The sequence below is a fragment of the Suricata suricatta genome, chromosome 14, assembly GCF_006229205.1.
Source record: "Suricata suricatta isolate VVHF042 chromosome 14, meerkat_22Aug2017_6uvM2_HiC, whole genome shotgun sequence".
In the NCBI taxonomy this organism is placed as follows: Eukaryota; Metazoa; Chordata; class Mammalia; order Carnivora; family Herpestidae; genus Suricata; species Suricata suricatta.
Window position 1 is genome coordinate 56,660,539 of NC_043713.1, and position 17,034 is coordinate 56,677,572.

Here is a 17,034-nt window from a genome sequence, read left to right on the forward strand (position 1 = left end):
CAGTTAACATGCAGATGATATAGGACCCGCCGCTGTACTAAAGAGCTACAGGAAAGACCCTGTGTCATTCCGTTCTCCTTCCAGTAACTTCCTTAAATCAGCTGCTTCTACAACCTGAAAGGCCATTTTTTTTAAACCTGTTCACAAAGTGACCTTTTTTTTTTTTGACCCTTTGGGTAAGGGGACACTGTTGAAGGTTGGTTGTTTCCTGTGTTACTTGAAATGCAAATCTTTTCCATTTTCCATTTGCACTAAAAGTTGTTCTACTGCAGGATTCTAAGTACAGTAGGTGCTGATGGCTGGTTTGAAATGACTCTCCTAGGAAATTCGATCCTTTTAAGGACCCATTATTCTATTACAACACCCCAGAGGCATCTTAAAGCAGATACCTCCAGCCAACCCATTCCAGTTCATTTTTAGGAAACCTAACACTTCCCAGACTCAGTATACATTGCTTCTGGCTGCCTGGGTTTATTTTTGAATCCCACTTTGCTGAGTTAGAATGTGCTGGTTCAAAGCTCTCCTCCTTAGTCATTCTTTCCCCCCCTTCACACACACCCTTGGTGCACATTTACAGCTTCTAATGTGATTCTTGCGTTTTAATTCTCACCCAAAATAGCTTAGGGATGATCATGTGTTGAAACTAAATTGTACTGACATGCGTTAGATGAACATAATAAAAAGCTTTCCCTTTTTGTTGTTTTGTTGTTGGTTTTTGGCTTTTTTTTTTTTTTTAAAGAAAACATTAGCATCTATAAGAGAACTGAGAAGAATTGTGTCTTGGAGTTGAGAGCAGAGGGGCTGAACTGAAACCCAAAGTGATGGACTAGTTCCACAATTCAGCTGTGACCTTTTCTCAGACTCTAACATTTAAGCTCTGGCTACTTGAAACTCCATCTTTCTCAGAAAATGAAGATAATCCACCACCTCAGAAATTACTAAAAGTGAGGAAAAGTTCCTTGTCCCCATTCTTTCATGAATGTCTTTGTTCCTGACAATGCAAAGGCCACACATACCTCCCGCTCATGGATGAAAGCTTCAGTGAGGACACAGATGTGTAGCTGGTAAAATATGCTCCTAAAAAAATAAATTAATGCTTCCAAGGGAGTTTTAGAACTTCCTGGCACCACCTCTGTACTTGAGGACTGAAAATCTTTCTTCTTTTGACAAATCCACATGTCACTTTTGCCCTTCAGATAACTTTCTTGGTCAGAAGAGCAGCCAATACGCCAGAGCGTGTGAGTAGGTCACCCAGTAAAGACCCCAGCGGAGACACATAGGTGGAAATAGTCTCAGGCCTCAGCTGTGCTTTCTGAGCATGTTTCGAAAGGAAGGCTGTGAGGAAAGCTCCAGAGAGAGAGTCCAGAGGGAAGCGGTCAGTTAGGGCTTCCCCAGGGAGTTAGCCTCCACCCTGCCGGCATTTCTCTGCCTGTCCCTGTGATTTCACATTGGCTCCCTTCCCAAATGGCTCCACATGGTGAGTTCTAGGGCCGTAAATAGTCAAGAGGTGTATCAGTGAGCCCAGGCCCAAGCGAGGTCAGGGTGGTCTCGGCGACAAGCAGCGCGCTGTCCAGTGGGCCCAGCCCCTGCCAGGCTCGCCTTGCCAGTGGCCCCTGACTACTCCCTTCCACAGCGGGAAGCTGTGGCTGCCCCCATTTAACAGATGAGGACACTGAGCTGAGGAAACAAGCAAGCCACAAGACAATGGCTCCAACTCAGGCCTCCCTAACTCAGGGGGTCCTGCTTCTTTCCCAAGTCAGGAGAAAAAAAAAAAAAAGGGTATGACTCCAAAGTATATGGCGTTATTTTTCTTTTTTTTAGTCAGATGAGATCTTTAATCAACTTTATAGCTAAGCTTTAATGCCCTCAAGCAAAGTGGAAGTTGTTTTTGACACCCAGTGGTTACCACCCAATTGGATCACTTGGGTTATATAGGAGACCCATCCCAAATGACAGTATTATAATTGGAAACCTGCTAGTTAGGAAAATCAAATTCACCCTCAGAAATTTGCTATCATTGATGGTTTCTCAATTGAGTGTGCCTTAAGTTCTAAAAGTATAAAGGGAGTTCTAAATATGTCATTTAACAGTGTTCAATTTTTTAAAATAAATATGTAACTTCCTGTGAGCAGTACGCCAAGTTATATCCAGTACTCCAAGTTACACATAGGAATATATATATATTCTTATCAGAAGGAGTTGGCTTGTGTGTGTGGTTAATGCAGATTTTCCAGTCCAGATAAAATTGTGATTTTTTTAAAAATAAAAGCATCTGTAATGTATTACTTTTGAAATTAAGGTCAGACCTTTAAGAACATTTACTTCTTACAGTCTTTCCGATGAACCCAAATATAATTCCAAATTAGGGAGAAACAGTGGTCCTAGAGAGAGCAACAGACAGAAAAGTGAGACTAACTGTTTTCATTTTTAAAACCCTCAAGTTGCAGAAAGAAAACAGCCCTCAGAGAAATGGAGGTTTCCTCTGTGACCCAAAAGAAGGCAACATCCGCTCCTTTGCCCACCCTGGAAGCCCCCGCATGCCCCGCCCCTTGGGGGTGTGGCCCTGTGCAGACACAGACTCCGCCCCGTTTGAAGACCGGCCGCTGTCCAAGCTGAAGGAGTCGGACCGGTGTTCAGCACGGGAAAATCTCTATTTGGACGCCTTGTCCCTGGATGACGAGCCAGAGGAGCCTCGGGCCCGAGGGCCCCAGCGGGAATTCAGGAACTGCCTTCCCCAGGTCGGCTTGGGATTTGGGGTCCAGCGAACTACTTCAAGACCAGGGGGTTGTCAGGAAACCTGGCCGTGTGGTCTGCAGCCTCCAGGGCTTTGCACATCGCGGCCTCTGAGTCCAGTACACATGAAACGTTCACAACACCAAGAGCTCTGCTTCGTGGTCCTGACCCCAGACTCCCAGCATGTGCTGTGGTTGGGTGCACTCTGCCACCACGTCTCAGGTTTGAAGACACAGGACTGTGTCCTCTGTGAACAAAAGGCCTCACACAACACACAGGAGACAGTTCTATCTGGGAATTATATAGGTCTTCAACCTCTCTTTAAATCATATAACAATAAAATAAATAAAATAAGTCATATAACAAAATCTGCTCTAAAGAAAGTACTCACATTTGGAAATAGTGTCACTAAACAATGACATACTATAAATTCTTGTTCTGTGCAGAGAGGGAAAAAAAATCCAACACTTAGAAGCCATGCATAAATTAGATGAGCAAATCTGTGAGGTAAGCTCTGGACTGAAATTTCCACGGCTCAGCATCAGGTTTTTCTGGCTATGCCCTTTCAAAAACTAGGTTTTAAAACTGGGTTTGATTTTAGGAATCATTACATGTGGGTCAGTTTAAAAGTCGCTGTACCTGTCATTGAACCTGTCCTGAACACTTAACAGACTTCAAAGAATTCTCATCAAGTAGTGTTGAAATGTGGGTCAGTTATACTTGAGTCAGGTGTCTGTGAGGTCAAGTACCTTCTCAGCAGTATGTAGCCAGGTGGCATGACATCGCCAACATGCCACCCTATTTGATCTATCAGTGGCTCCCACGGTGCAGGTGTACAGCGGGGAGAAAGCAGACCGGGATCAGGAGCCTGCCCTGTCCCGGCTCCAGAGTGCCCAGTGGCTCCACATTGATTGGTACAAAGCGGAAGTTGTTAATGACTTAAGTGAACTTAAGTTCACCTCTGATTCCAAATGGCCATGCTTACAACCAAGAAAGTGCCCATGCCTAAGGAGGTTGTGTTAACTTCTACAGCAAGGCTTAACCCAAACACACACACACACACACACACACACACACACACACACACACACACGCTCCTTCCTGGACTGCAGGGACTCCAATTGCTCATTACCCTGTGGGTTCTAGTTTTATTATTGTACTTCAAAGGGCTGAGAGACAGTAGCTCTCCTGACCCAAACTTGGCCTTGGTGTTCATTTTAAATGGTATTTTTTTATGGAAGAAGAGCAAAACTTAGCACGTCAAAGGTGCCTAGGCAGCCAGTATTAACTGACTCAGACGATCTTGTTTCTCCTTTATAGGAAGAAGAAAACCACAAGGGAAATCTTCAAAGGTAAGTAAGATTGATGAAAACACTAGTCAGGCTACTGAAATGAAAACCTCTTGGTCTTAAAACTCTGTCTTGTCATTGCAGTCATGATAACACTGTCTTCAAAATGACTTAACATAAGACTTCTGAATAAGTAGTTGCTTTATTATTATTGATTCCATAAATGTGGTTATTTTCCATCATTCGCCACAGAGAAGCTGGAGACATGCTGTACTCGTGTGGGTGTTAGTTTCATGGTGAGACAGTCGTGTATTGTGTATATAAAGGAATGATGTGTTCACCGGGTTCTGAAAAGTCTGCAGAGACCCCTCTCTTCTCATGCGAGATATTTTATATACTGTGCACTAGAAGCTTTCGCAGGAGGATTTATTAAGATATTTCCTGGCAGTCAGTGGCTCAGTCAATTAAGCATCCGACACTTGATCTCAGCTCAGGTCTTGATATCAGGGTCATTTTAAAGCCCAGCCCCTCACTGGGCTCTTCTCTGGGTATGGAGCCCACTTCAAAAAAAAAAAATTCCCAACAGTAAACTTTGAAGTAAATACAAAGTAAGTGATGTCAGTGATGTTAGTTATCATATATATTAGGTCGTACGTGTGATAGGATGTATCTGAAACAACACATCTAAGCAAATTTGTTTAAATTTAGACACTATAAATATACAACCGTGTGGAAAATACAAAGATTTCCTGTACACACCACACCACACCCCACCCCCAGCTCCACACACATGCTTTTTCTTTATAGATGAATACATGCTGTTTCCACCACAGGAAACTTCTCCTCAGGGCAGTTCATGGTTTCCAGATCTCGTCATCCCTGGTTTTCCTGTAAACTTCAAGTCCATCAACTACTATCTCCTTCCCATTTTGGCCTTATATCGGCCCATCCCAAACCACCCAAAACTGCTGAGGCGTGTTTCTGTCCTTCAGGTTCTTCTCATCTGGTCATTCTTGGACCGTCCAGGGCCACATGCAAGAGCAGGAGGCTGGCTGGTTTCAGGCTCTGTGCCCTGGGATGCGTTAGTTAACTACCTTGTACTTCAGTTTCCTCATCTGGAAACAGGAGGCGTTTCAATTTCTTTACAGCTTAAATGTGTTTCTACATGTAAAACAAAGCAATGCTGGGCACAGATGGAACAATCAACAAAGTTCAGCTACCTCCACAGAGCTCCTCCCTGCCCACAAGCTCTTATTTTTTGTCTTTTTTTAAAAGTTCATTTTTTAAAAAATTTTTTTAAGGTTTATTCATTTTTCAGACACAGAGAGAGGCCATGAAGGGAGAGGGGCAGAGAGAAAAGGAGACACAGAATCCGAAGCAGGCTCCAGGCTCTGAGCTGTCAGCACAAGGCCCGACGCGAGGCTTGAACTCACAGACTGTGAGATCATGACCTGAGCTGAAGTTGGATGTTTAACCAACTGAGCCACCGAGGCACCCCTAAAGTTTTTTATTTTAGTCATCTCTATACCCATCATGGGGCTTGAACTTATGACCCCAAGATCAAGAGTTGCTCTTCCTACTGAGGAATGTTCTTGCTACTGAGCCAGTCAGGCGCCCCTCTTATTTTTTACCTTAATTGCTGCTGTTAATTTTAAAAGACATGCAAACTTGAAAAAGTTAACCTTAAATTAAAGCTTAAATAGCATAATATCAGAAATATTACTAAAACTTACACATCAAAACCCTCCTGTTTTCCCTCTTGCTTCTAATAGTTTCGTGTCTTCCCTCCATTCTTTGTTCTGTGCGTCTTCACGTGACGGTGCGTGTTCCAGATGTGTTGCGGTTTTATATCTGTGTCACCTTGCCCCCTGCTGAGACTCTCCACCACATCACCTCTGTTCCATGATATCCATCCAAACCCTCAAGGCAAAAAGTCCCCACACAGGTGCCACTGATGTAATTCTGAGAGTAGTTCATTTATGTGCAGAAATGGGACAAGCCATGTCCGAGAAATGCGGAACGGATTGGGGTTTCAGTATCTATAGAGCACTTCTAGCCCGTAGTGAGCAGTGTTCTAAAGTTGATTATTAATTCAATAGCTCCTTGACTTGACCGGAGGCAGGAAGAGGAAAGGCAGACTTACTGGAAAGTTTAATACCTAGTGGTAAATCAGTGCATCCCTTCTGTTTCTTTGTATTTTCAATGCCAGTTGTGGCCAGCTTTCTGTTATTCATAGGGCCATGGAAGAGTTTGTAGATGATTTCTCACAAAAAAAATACCAACTTTTGCCTCTAGTGAGAAATAACAAGATAGGAGGCCCACTGCTCTCATGTGTAGCCTGCTCTTTTACTCCAGGGTGGTTCCCACAAGAGCATGTGACCCCAGGGTGAGGGCAAAGCCCCCCAGAGCTTTACGTGCTCTGTGGGCCAGTCCTTGTGGCACACAGACCCAATTCTGGCCTCACCATCATCCATGGATTTTGCTGTAGAGTGACCCACGTACTCTCCATCTGGGATCCGTTTGGCAGCACCTGTGCTGGTCTAGAACCCTAGGGATTTAAACTTCTGTTCAAGGTATGCAGGTAGGAGTATGTCCCGTGAGGAAGTAGTCTAGCTGCAGAGGTAGTGAGTCTGTGCACTTCTTCCCTCCCCTCCCACGCATCAGGAGGGATTTCCGACCAGGGGTCCAGACCTGAGCTGGCAGGCACAACCAGCCCCACGCCTCCTTCCTGGTGGCCTCTTCTTTGCTCTTGGGGGGTGGGGGTTCACAAGCTGCCTGAGCACTCCAGCAACCTCCTGTCTTAGCATTTTGGAATCCCCATCACCTCGTACAGTGCCTGCCTGGCCTATAGGTGGCAGCTGGTAAATTCATACCAAGTAGAAATACACAGAATGAAAGCACTGATATGTTGTGGAATCTGCATCCAAATCCACATCCATCAGGCAGCATTTACCCCAAACTGGCTGTTCCTTTCACTCACCTGTCTTCAGCCTCCCAGGGTGTGTCTGAGTGAGTCTTCCTCTTGTCCAGGAATACAGAAGCAAGAACAAAAAACAGGCTTGGCCCTAATGGAGGGAGCAGACAGGGAAGGGACACCTGAGCCCTGTTGGTGAATTTGGACAGGACCAGATGGAATTTCTGCTTGAAGCAGTATTTGCACATTATGTACACACCTGTCATACTTCCACTTCCTGCTTTATTCCACATCTTCCATTTGGCCTCTGAAGATTACACTGAGTACAGTTGAGCCTTGAACAACACAGATTGAACTACACAGCTCCACTTAGATGTAGATTTTTTCCAGTAAAGGCAGGACACTACTGTAAGTGTATTTTCTCTTCCTCATGGTTTTCTTTTCTTTTTTTAAAAATGTTTATTTACTTTTGAGAGAGACAGAGGCATGAGCAGGGGAGAGGCAGAGAGAGAAATACAGAATTTGAAGCAGTCTCCAGGCTCTGAGCATTCAGCACAGAGCCCGACAATGGGGCTCAAACTCACAGACCCCAAGATCATGACCTGAGCCAAAGTCAGCTGCTTAACAAACTGAGCCACCCAGGCGCCCCCTCATGGTTTTCCTAATAACATCTTCTCTTCTTTTGTTTCCTTTATTATAAGAATACAGTCTTTAATACATATGCAAAATATGTGTTAATCAACTTTATGTTATCGAGATGGCTTCATTCAACAGTAGGCTATTAGTAGTTAAGTTTTGGGGGAGTCCAAAGTTATACATGGGTTTTTGACTGCATGAGGCCTGGATCCCCTCACCCCTGGGTTGTTCAAGGGTCTGCTGTGCTTCACTAGAAGTACATCCAGTAGAGGATGAGGCCAGTGGGTGAGCAGGACCTTGGATTATAGCTCAGATGTTGTGGTGTCCACCCTCTGCCCATATACCATCAGCTGGTTTGGGATCAGGACGGGGCTGTGTACCTGTCATACCACGAGCACCTGCCGCAACGCCTAGAACTCTGGAAACTCCTGGTAGGTTAGGACTTGAAGGCACTCATCAGCCACATTTCCTTCTTCCTGTGGAGCATCCACAGGCCAAAATGAAACCATTCCCAAGCAGGTTTGGAGCTTAGCTCTGATGGCCCCAGAGCCCAGCCTCCCTCCCACTTATTTCCATAGTATTTGAGGGTCACCTGTATTAAATTCTGACTAACACAAGGCTTCCAGAACAATTCCAGAGCCATGAAAAGTCCATTAAACATCCACAGGACCAGCTCAGGAGTGGAGAAAGTGTTCCAGTCGTTCAGGTGGAGACTGACACACAACAGGCACCTGTCCTGTGGGCAAGACATGCCTGTCCGTCGGGGTTCGGGGAAGCAGGTCAGCTGACACCCTCTTCTCTCCCACTTTTCCCAGGGCTGTGTCCGTGTCCTCCATGTCTGAGTTCCAGCGTCTGATGGACGTCTCTCCCTTCCTGCCGGAGAAGGGCCTACCAGCTGCTGGCAGCAAGGAGGACGTCACCCCTCCCCTGTCTCCTGATGACCTGAAGTACATCGAGGAGTTCAACAGCAAGAGCTGGGATGAGAGGCCCCCAGAGCCCTGGGCAGACAGGACCGAGGGGGGGCGGGCAGGGAATGAGGCCAGCACCGAGCCTTTCCCCGACTCCTCCTGGTACCTCACCACGAGCGTCACCATGACCACGGACACCATGACCAGCCCCGAGCACTGCCAGAAGCAGCCTCTGCGGAGCCACGTGTGCACCGAGCAGGCCGGGGTGCGGGTACTTCACAGCCCGCCTGCAGTCCGGCGAGTGGACAGCCTCGCGGGGTCAGGTGGCGAGGCCAAGGGCCGCTCGGAACCCGAGTGCCCATTTCCCACTAGCAGAGCCAGAGGGGGCACCGGAGACTCCAAGGGAGGGGCCTCAGAACAGGTGCTTAGCAGGTGGCCCTGTGCCCCCTCCAGGCGCCCCCGAGACTACATGGAGGGAGGGCTGCGACCCCTTGGAAGTGCCCTCTGTGCCCCCCTGGGTTTTGCCTCCCCCCTGCACAGCCTACAGATGTCCAAGAACATGAGTGATGACATGAAGGAGGTGGCCTTCTCCGTCCGGAACGCCATGTGCTCTGGTCCCCCCAAGCCTCCTCTCAAGGACATGGCCTGCCAGACCAATGGGTCACGGACGACAGGGACACAGACTGTCCAGACCATCAACATTGGCCTGCAGACCGAAGCCTTGCGTGGCAGCACCATCACCAGCAGCCCCCACAAGTGTCTCACGCCAAAGGCGGGGGGTGGCGCCACGCCTGCGTCATCTCCTTCCCGCGGCCTTAGGAGCAGGCAGGTGGCCCCTGCCATTGAGAAGGTGCAGGCCAAGTTCGAACGCACATGCTGCTCCCCCAAGTACGGGTCTCCCAAGCTGCAGAGGAAGCCCCTCCCCAAAGCTGAGCAGCCAAATAGTAGAACCTCCATGGGGCTGGCCCCGAAGGGGTGCAGCGAGTCAGCCTGGGCCCGCTCCACCACCACAAGGGAGAGCCCCGTGCACACCGCCATCAACGATGGCCTCTCCAGCCTCTTCAACATCATCGACCACAGCCCCGTGGTGCAGGATCCCTTCCAGAAGGGGATGCGAGCCGGGAGTCGGTCTCGCTCAGCAGAACCTCAGCCAGAGCTGGGCCCAGGCCAGGATACCGGCCCCAGTTCCCGGGGACGATCCCCAAGCCCCATCGGGGCTGGCTCAGAGACATGGAGGGAGGACGGGGGAGAGGGCACGCCCTTGAGGCAGGACTTATCCGCTCCTCCTGGCTACACACTCACGGAGAATGTAGCTCGGATCCTCCACAAGAAGCTGTTGGAGCATGCCTTAAAGGAGGAGAGGAGACAGGCCCCTCACGGGCCCCCAGGTCTTAACAGTGACAGCCACATGGGAGACACCATCAAAGCTGAACCAGGGTCCATCGAGGTAATAAGGCTGAGTATTCCAACCCTCACCCTACCAGTTCTTCTGTTTCAATGTCAGGAAAACACACGTAAGCTGGGGATTGTGCTAGGTCATCTGATTTCAGGAATCTTTGTCCGTAACAGGCTGTTTTGAGCTCAGAAGGTACAGAGTTTATGGGAGACTGGAATAGGCCGACACACAAGCCTTGACTACTTCTAAAGAAAAGTTCATTTTATTGTCCTCAGCGATCTTCTGAGGACAATAAAATGAACTTTTCCTTAAAGATGTAGCTGAGGATTTGATTCAGGTTCTGTCATCTGGTCTAAGTGATAGATGCTCATGGGGTTTTCACGTGGGGTTATAATTTGCCCTCTTTCTCTTTCTGTGTGAATTTGTGTCCTAGAAGTGTGTGTGTGTGTGTGTGTGTGTGTGTGTGTGTGTGTGTGTGTGAAGTGTGTGCTCCATCCAGATCTTTATCCAAGAGGTGTGCCAGAGAGGGTGTGGTAGTGTGGGTGCTAGAAGATCCCTCAGCAAGAATGTATGAGCATGTCTGGATTCCAGTGCTGGCTTCAGTACAGAATAGAAAGTCTTCTGTGCTCCCCCAAATTCTATACCCTTTGGGACCATGAGTCTCCCCAGCAATAGCCAGGTGAGACAGATGGATAAGATCACAATCCTGCCTTCAGACAATGTAATTATTAATATTTCCCTTTTCCTCACATATTATCATCACACTATATATGACCACACATATTGTCACCTGTTATTGTTATATGGTTATTACATCCCCCTTAACATTCACCAGTCAACCTTGAATGTTGTTCTTTTAAAAAAAACTTTTTTAATGTTTATTTATTTTTGAGAGACAGAGAGCCAGAGTGCAAGCAGGGGAGAGGCAGAGAGAGAGGGAGACACAGAATCTGAAGCAGGCTCTAGGCTATCAGCTATCAGCACAGAGCTTGATGTGGGGCTCAAACTCACAAACCGTGAGATCATGACTGAGCCGAAGACAGACGCTTAACCAACCGAGCCACTCAGACGCCCCTGAATTTTGCTCTGATGCGTATCCACATGCAGTATGTCCATACCACACCACTCAATCCTCATTTCCACTTCAAGAATGAGCAAAACAAAACAAAGCCTGACAGTAAGGTTGAGACTGGAAGAGTGAAGGCTCCAGCCCCATGCGCTGAGGAAGCACGTGCTCCCCGCCCTCAGTCAGACACTGTTCGGCCAGTGATCCCTCATGTAGACTTGAGGGTGAGGCTGACTCACCACCAGCCCAGATGGACGACTCCACACCCATGGAATCCAGGTACCCACAACCATTCTCCAAGCAAGGCAGCCCCTGCAGATGGCAAGGTCAGAGAGGAGAGAAATACGCTCCCAGGGCCACCCTGGCTTCCCAGGCAAGGAGAGGGGGCGGTGTATCTCCTATGTCACCAACAGTCCCACGATTTTCCCTGGGTGGAGAACGATGGTTCCCAGTATAACCCACCAAGCAGTATTCAACTCAGAATGTAGAGTTTAAATCTGAGGTAGGTCAAATCATGTCAAATTGCCAGCGACCTACAGAAATGGCAACACAATATTGATAGTGTATCGGCCATGTTCCAAACATATGAGTCTCTGTGATAGTTGTTGACATGCTCTGAGAAGAACAGATACCATGGTTGAGTGTCCTCGGGGGACAAATGGTGTTTGCTGCAGGCTCCTTTTACCCCCGTCCCTCCAGGGCCCTCAGGTAAGTGACTCTGACTCCCTATTGCAGAGGGTTTATTTGTGTGAATGTCCTACCATCTTAGGGCTTGGGAGCAATCAGTGGAAATTAGGGCTCTGTTCCAAAGCATTAACTGGATGTGTCTACATCATCCATTAATATTAGTAACTAGAAATCAATTTTTAGGAACCAACAAGGGCTTTGAGTTGCAGTGACTGCTCCAAGCAAACTATGATAATAGAAAGACAACAGCTTAATGGGTAAATCACAGCTCTAAGGCATGAAAATGGTTTTATCAGCACAGACCTATGCCTGCTCCTTACCCCTTTGGTCCTCTATAAAGTACCTATTTAGATTTTCTTCTCACTGGCGGAGGTTGCTACCAAAGAGGTGATTGGCCAGTTGGTAGAGAGCACAGCATATTTGCAGGGATTCAGAACCTGTGAGGAACACTCACTGGCAGAGATTAAATGTTGCGGGCTCTTTTTCCCTCTTCTGTTGGAATTTTGCTTGTTCTAGATTCCAGTGGGATTAGTCCTTGTCTGAATTTACTTACTGTATTAGGCCCGTTGGAAACCCCTTTCCATCACTCCATAAATTATGTTAGTAAGTAGTTCTGGGCTTTCATTCCCAAATCACCAGGACTAATGCTGATTGTCCCACCTTCCCTGAGTGCCCTTGCTATGGACCCTTCCCTGAATGTCCCCTCAGATGCCTGCACACGGGACAGGGGTGACATGGGCATCCCCAGCCAGAGGCATAATGGGAAATCTCCCTTTCTTTTCTTGCTTCCGCCTCATGGCTCTATTTTCCCTCTTTTTTTTTAATTATTTATCTTTTGAGAGAGAGAGAGACAGAGTGTGAGTGGGAGAGGGATAGAGAGAGAGGGAGACAACAGAATCCGAAGCAGGCTCCAGGCTCTGAGCTGTTATGAAGCAATCACATGACTTCTATCTCTCTATGCACCAAAGGGTACCTGAAATGTGCAATGCTGAAGGGCAAATCAGGGAAGAGCAGAAAGGAGGGAGATGTCTGTTGCTGTTCTATGGTGAGGGTCCCTCACACAGAGAGACGTATGTGTACCTGGGAGTGCACCTGTCCACTTCTGCAGCCCTCATGTTTCTCCTGATAGCTGTCCCTGGAACTGTCACCGGGCTTGTTGACTTGAAACCTTTACTGTTCTTCTTTTTGAAAAAAATGCCTTCCAACCTACTTGCTTTTCTTTTCTTTTCTCTGTCTGTTCTGTTTAGAACCAAACTGTCTTACTAACTGCCCCCTGGGGACTCTAGCCCTGCCTGCCTCACGCTGTAAGTGCTTTCTACCTTCTCTGCACACCGCCTGGAAAGGTCATTCATGTAACTCAGGGTTGGTATCTGACACTCAGAAACAAGGCCAGATCATGTCAGGTGGGTCCTCCCTGTCCGTAAAGCCCACACCTGTGCTGGCCTGGAATTCCTCTTCAGAGACAGACTGACAGGCCTAGACATTCCCATTTGCTCCAGAGTGCCGACTGCTCCCCCTGAAGAATGGTCATAGGGATGCTGCTGAGATTTCCACTATCCTGTGCACTTTGCAGCCAGTATGCTTTCAGAGGGGTACAGGGATACTGGAGAGGGCTCTGTCTCTGGCATAGGGGCCTAGCCTGCGGGGGTCTGTGAGCCAAGTATTTTCATAGTCGGCCTGCATCTGCTCTGTATCTTGTCCTTCCAAGTGGTCACCGTAGGTGACATAGTAAGTGCTCAATTAATATTCATTGGATGACTGAATAGCAAAGCCATAGCTTGCTCCAACAGTCTCACGGAATTGCCTTCAGGGCCTGACTCAAGCGCCCCAAGTGCTAAATCCAAAAGTGCAATTGGCTCTCAAAGACTAAAAGGGAGCTCCAAACATAAAAGGCCACGTAGTCCATGGCAGGGGCCTCTCTGAGAAGGGCAGGATCATTTGCTTGTATGTGCTGGTGTGTTACAAAAGATGAAGTTCATTCCCTTGAACTCATGGTTGCACATTTCTTCCTGTAGGGGCTCGCAACCAGATGCTGGTGGCACCATGCCGTCTAATAAAACGCCCGTTCTGGTTCAGCACCAGCCGGCTGGAAACGGGCTGCAGCGGTGTCAGAAAAAACCTATAGCGGCAGCCATACCAGTATTCAACACCACTGCCCCACATATAACACACACAACACATTCATACACAGCACACAACATTCATATACCAGATGATACAATGCACATATACACAACATACGTTCATACACATCGTATACAACATACATACACACAGTACATACAACACACGTATAACATACACAGCGCATACAACATACACGCATATACAGCACACACTACACAACATGATGCCACACATACAACATACATACACAATACACTTAAACACTAAACAACACACACTCAAACACACAACTCTTAGAATACCAGGAGCAGAGACACAAAAAGAAATTGGTAGCAGATCTCCCAAGCCACCTACCCCTGTGCAAAGGGCTGAGGTGAGGTGAGGACAGCTCACCCTGCTTAGTTTGCATTTCAGCTATTTCAGGCCAGATTTGTGGGCGAGGTCTTTCTGGTTGTCATGGCTCCCATCAGCATAGTGCTTTCAAGGCTTTCCCATCCTGTCCTATAACATGCTGTCACAAAGAGGCAGGGAATGTCTAGGAGTAGTCTCCAGGGTTAATGCCATTTTCTGCCAAGCCCACAGGGAGGCAGGGACCACCTCACTCCATCATTCTTCCAGAAGCACCAGGCTGGTGCTCGCCTCCTCTCTACCTCCTCCTCCTCCTGTTGCCCATCCACATAGCCCACCATTCTCTTCTGCACTGTCATTCCCCTGCTCCTCGGATTAACCTTCCTCATCCTGGCCTCTGCACTTGTTTGTCACACCTCTGTCAATCCTTCGATGCCTTTCCTGACTGGCTCTGAGAGCCTGTGTTCTCTCTCATTCTTCATCGCAGTGGTTTGCCATCTCAGCTTTTTCTTGTGTGAGTGTCACTTGGGTGGACAGGTTCCACCCTGTGGAACTCACAGCTTCCTCACGTCACCATCGCCTTTCCGTGTGCCAGCATATTCCAAGTTTGGGCATCCTTGTCTCCTGTGCTGCAGGCTAGGGACAATAGCTCCATGTTCACTAACACCAGAAAAGGAATAGCTCTGGAGAAGAAGTAGTATAGGAGGGTTTGCACCATGGTTGAGTGTGTTCTGCATTCTCTGTTCTCCAAGAGCGTAGGATGCCTGTAACAGAGCACAAGCACACTCTGATTCCACTTTTTTAAATGCTGCAGCAAGGAACCGTCATTAGAGAAAACTAGCCCGAAGTTAGAACTTCCGCCTGTAGCATTTTTTCCATGGGAGTTTGTCGAACCCACCGCCAGTCTATCGGGAATAAACAATAGCAGAGTTCATTTCGAGGTGTGAGTCTTGTTAATACAGCTGGATAAATCATCAGTCTCTTCATGGACCTCCAACAGACCAAAGCTCCGGGAGGCTGGCCTCTTAGAATTGGGTCACTGTGGTTAATAGATCCTTCAGGAGGTCCAAAAGGATGGAGTCAACTGAGTCAGGATATGACCAGGTGGCCAACGGCTTTCCCCACCTTCCACAGACTCCAGCCCAATTCTGAAGATGCTGCGTGCACATACTCATCTCATGGTATTGCCGTATTTCGATCATAATTTGATATGTTCTCACTACTGTGTCATTGATCATCCATGTTGAATTTTTCACTTACCATTTAAAGTTATTCTCCCCCAGGAAACCATAACATTCTGAAGTTACCCCTGGTCCACTGCATTTAACTCCAGTCTGTTGAAAAGTATTGGGGAAAAGTGGTCCCAACCAAGACGTTGTCAGTCTGAGTAACCATTCCTTTTTTTTTCTCGGCTTTGAAGGAACTACCTTGTTCCGCACTAGCTCCATCCCTAGAACCCTGCTTCTCCAGGCCCGAGAGACCAGCAAACCGTCGCCCTCCATCCCGTTGGGCCTCACATTCCCCCACTCCCTCAGCGGCTCAGTCACCTGGAGACCCACCCTCCTTGGAGGAGCTCGGAGATGAGGAGCCACCCGGAGAGAAGACACACCTGTGACGAGAAGATGAACCTGCAAGTTTGCATGGACTGTCAGGAATGATTCCCTGTAATTTGCATAACCACACCTTCGTCATCAACCAAGCTCCGCCCACAAGGAGAGATCCAGCTTTCCCAAGGTCAAAGAATGTTTTTTAAAACACACACAGCTGCTGAATGTCCAACCTGTGAACCTGAGATGTTTCTAGAACGAAACCGTAAACGTGCCTGTAATAACTTAATTTTTTTCATAGCTCAGAAAACTATTTTTGTCTCCATCTTTTTTACACACAGTATATTAAAAAAATAAAAAAGCTAAGTGAGATATAAATAAATTTAAAAAATAAAAGTTTTAAAGATGTACATTTTAAGAGATTCTGAACACCCTTGCTCTCAATACTGACTGCCTCTTTGTTAAACTTGCACTGTTACATTTTGGTTTGGTTTATTTCCACGTTGAATTAGAGTGTTTTAAGTTAATATTATTTTGTCAGTGTTCTTGTTTTTTAAGAATTTTTGAAATGCTTTGGACTGTCTGATTCAGTGAACTTTTTGTAGTGAAAAAGCCATGAAGCCAGTCAACAAGACAAATCTCCTCTACAGGAGGGGGTACACGTCAGCATTTTTGCAAAGGTACAGAGTCCTCAGCTGGGCTTACCAAATTCGCTGTATAATCCCCATACTCTACTCGACTTGCACGTCTTTGGGTTCAAAGCACTGGGGTGCATGTACATACTGCTGTGTGGTCTCAGCCATCCCATAAGTGTGAGTCATCTGTCCCACTGTAATATGTTGTGAATCCCTTGTACTGTACTTTTATCATTGTCCTCTTGCATTGAGATACAACAGCAATGGCATTTTTAAATTATTGTTAGAGATGAACTGGCAGTATACAGTGTTTACTCAAAATTTTCTTGTTTAAGGAAAAGCACTACAAAAAGTCAGGAGGGTACCAAACTGGATCAAAGGAGGGTGCCTCAGAGTCTGTATGAGACAATGATGAAGAGCAAATAAAGCCTTTACAAGATGGCGGCCTGTTCTGGGACTTCGTGTTTCCTGTGCCCTCCATCCCTTCCTAAGGACTCAAACTGACGGTGTTCTGTAGCCAGGGGAAGGAGGGATTGGGGAACTCATGGAAAAGGCCACCTTCCAGCACATCCCCCTGGGGACACACCGCACGTGCATGATACACCGCAGCTCTGTTCTCTGTAAGAGCGCCCTGAGATTGATGAAAGGCACCTTCATTCTTGTTGAAAATATGGTGGCAGGTGTGAGGAAACATACCCACAAGCCAGAGTGTGCACAGCCTCTCTCCCTCTCCCCAACTTGGGAAGGG

General features: G+C 47.3%; 1 protein-coding gene across 11 annotated transcripts in view; it reads left to right on the top strand.

Moving 5' to 3' along the window:
* Positions 1–16,729, top strand: part of MTCL1 (microtubule crosslinking factor 1) — a 122,783-nt gene extending 106,054 nt beyond the window's left edge. For 7 of the 11 annotated variants that reach the window (XM_029921518.1, XM_029921521.1, XM_029921525.1 and 4 more), the window contains 4 exons: positions 2,442–2,738; positions 4,054–4,085; positions 8,388–9,927; positions 15,525–16,729. In XM_029921518.1, coding sequence (XP_029777378.1) covers positions 2,442–2,738; positions 4,054–4,085; positions 8,388–9,927; positions 15,525–15,719 — 2,064 coding nt within the window. In that variant the 3' untranslated portion in view covers positions 15,720–16,729. Of the gene's footprint in view, positions 1–2,441; positions 2,739–4,053; positions 4,086–8,387; positions 9,928–12,876; positions 12,992–15,524 lie in introns of all 11 variants that reach the window. The other 4 variants (XM_029921523.1, XM_029921526.1, XM_029921522.1 and 1 more) reach the window with 2 other exon arrangements.
* The last annotated feature ends 305 nt before the right edge of the window (positions 16,730–17,034 follow it).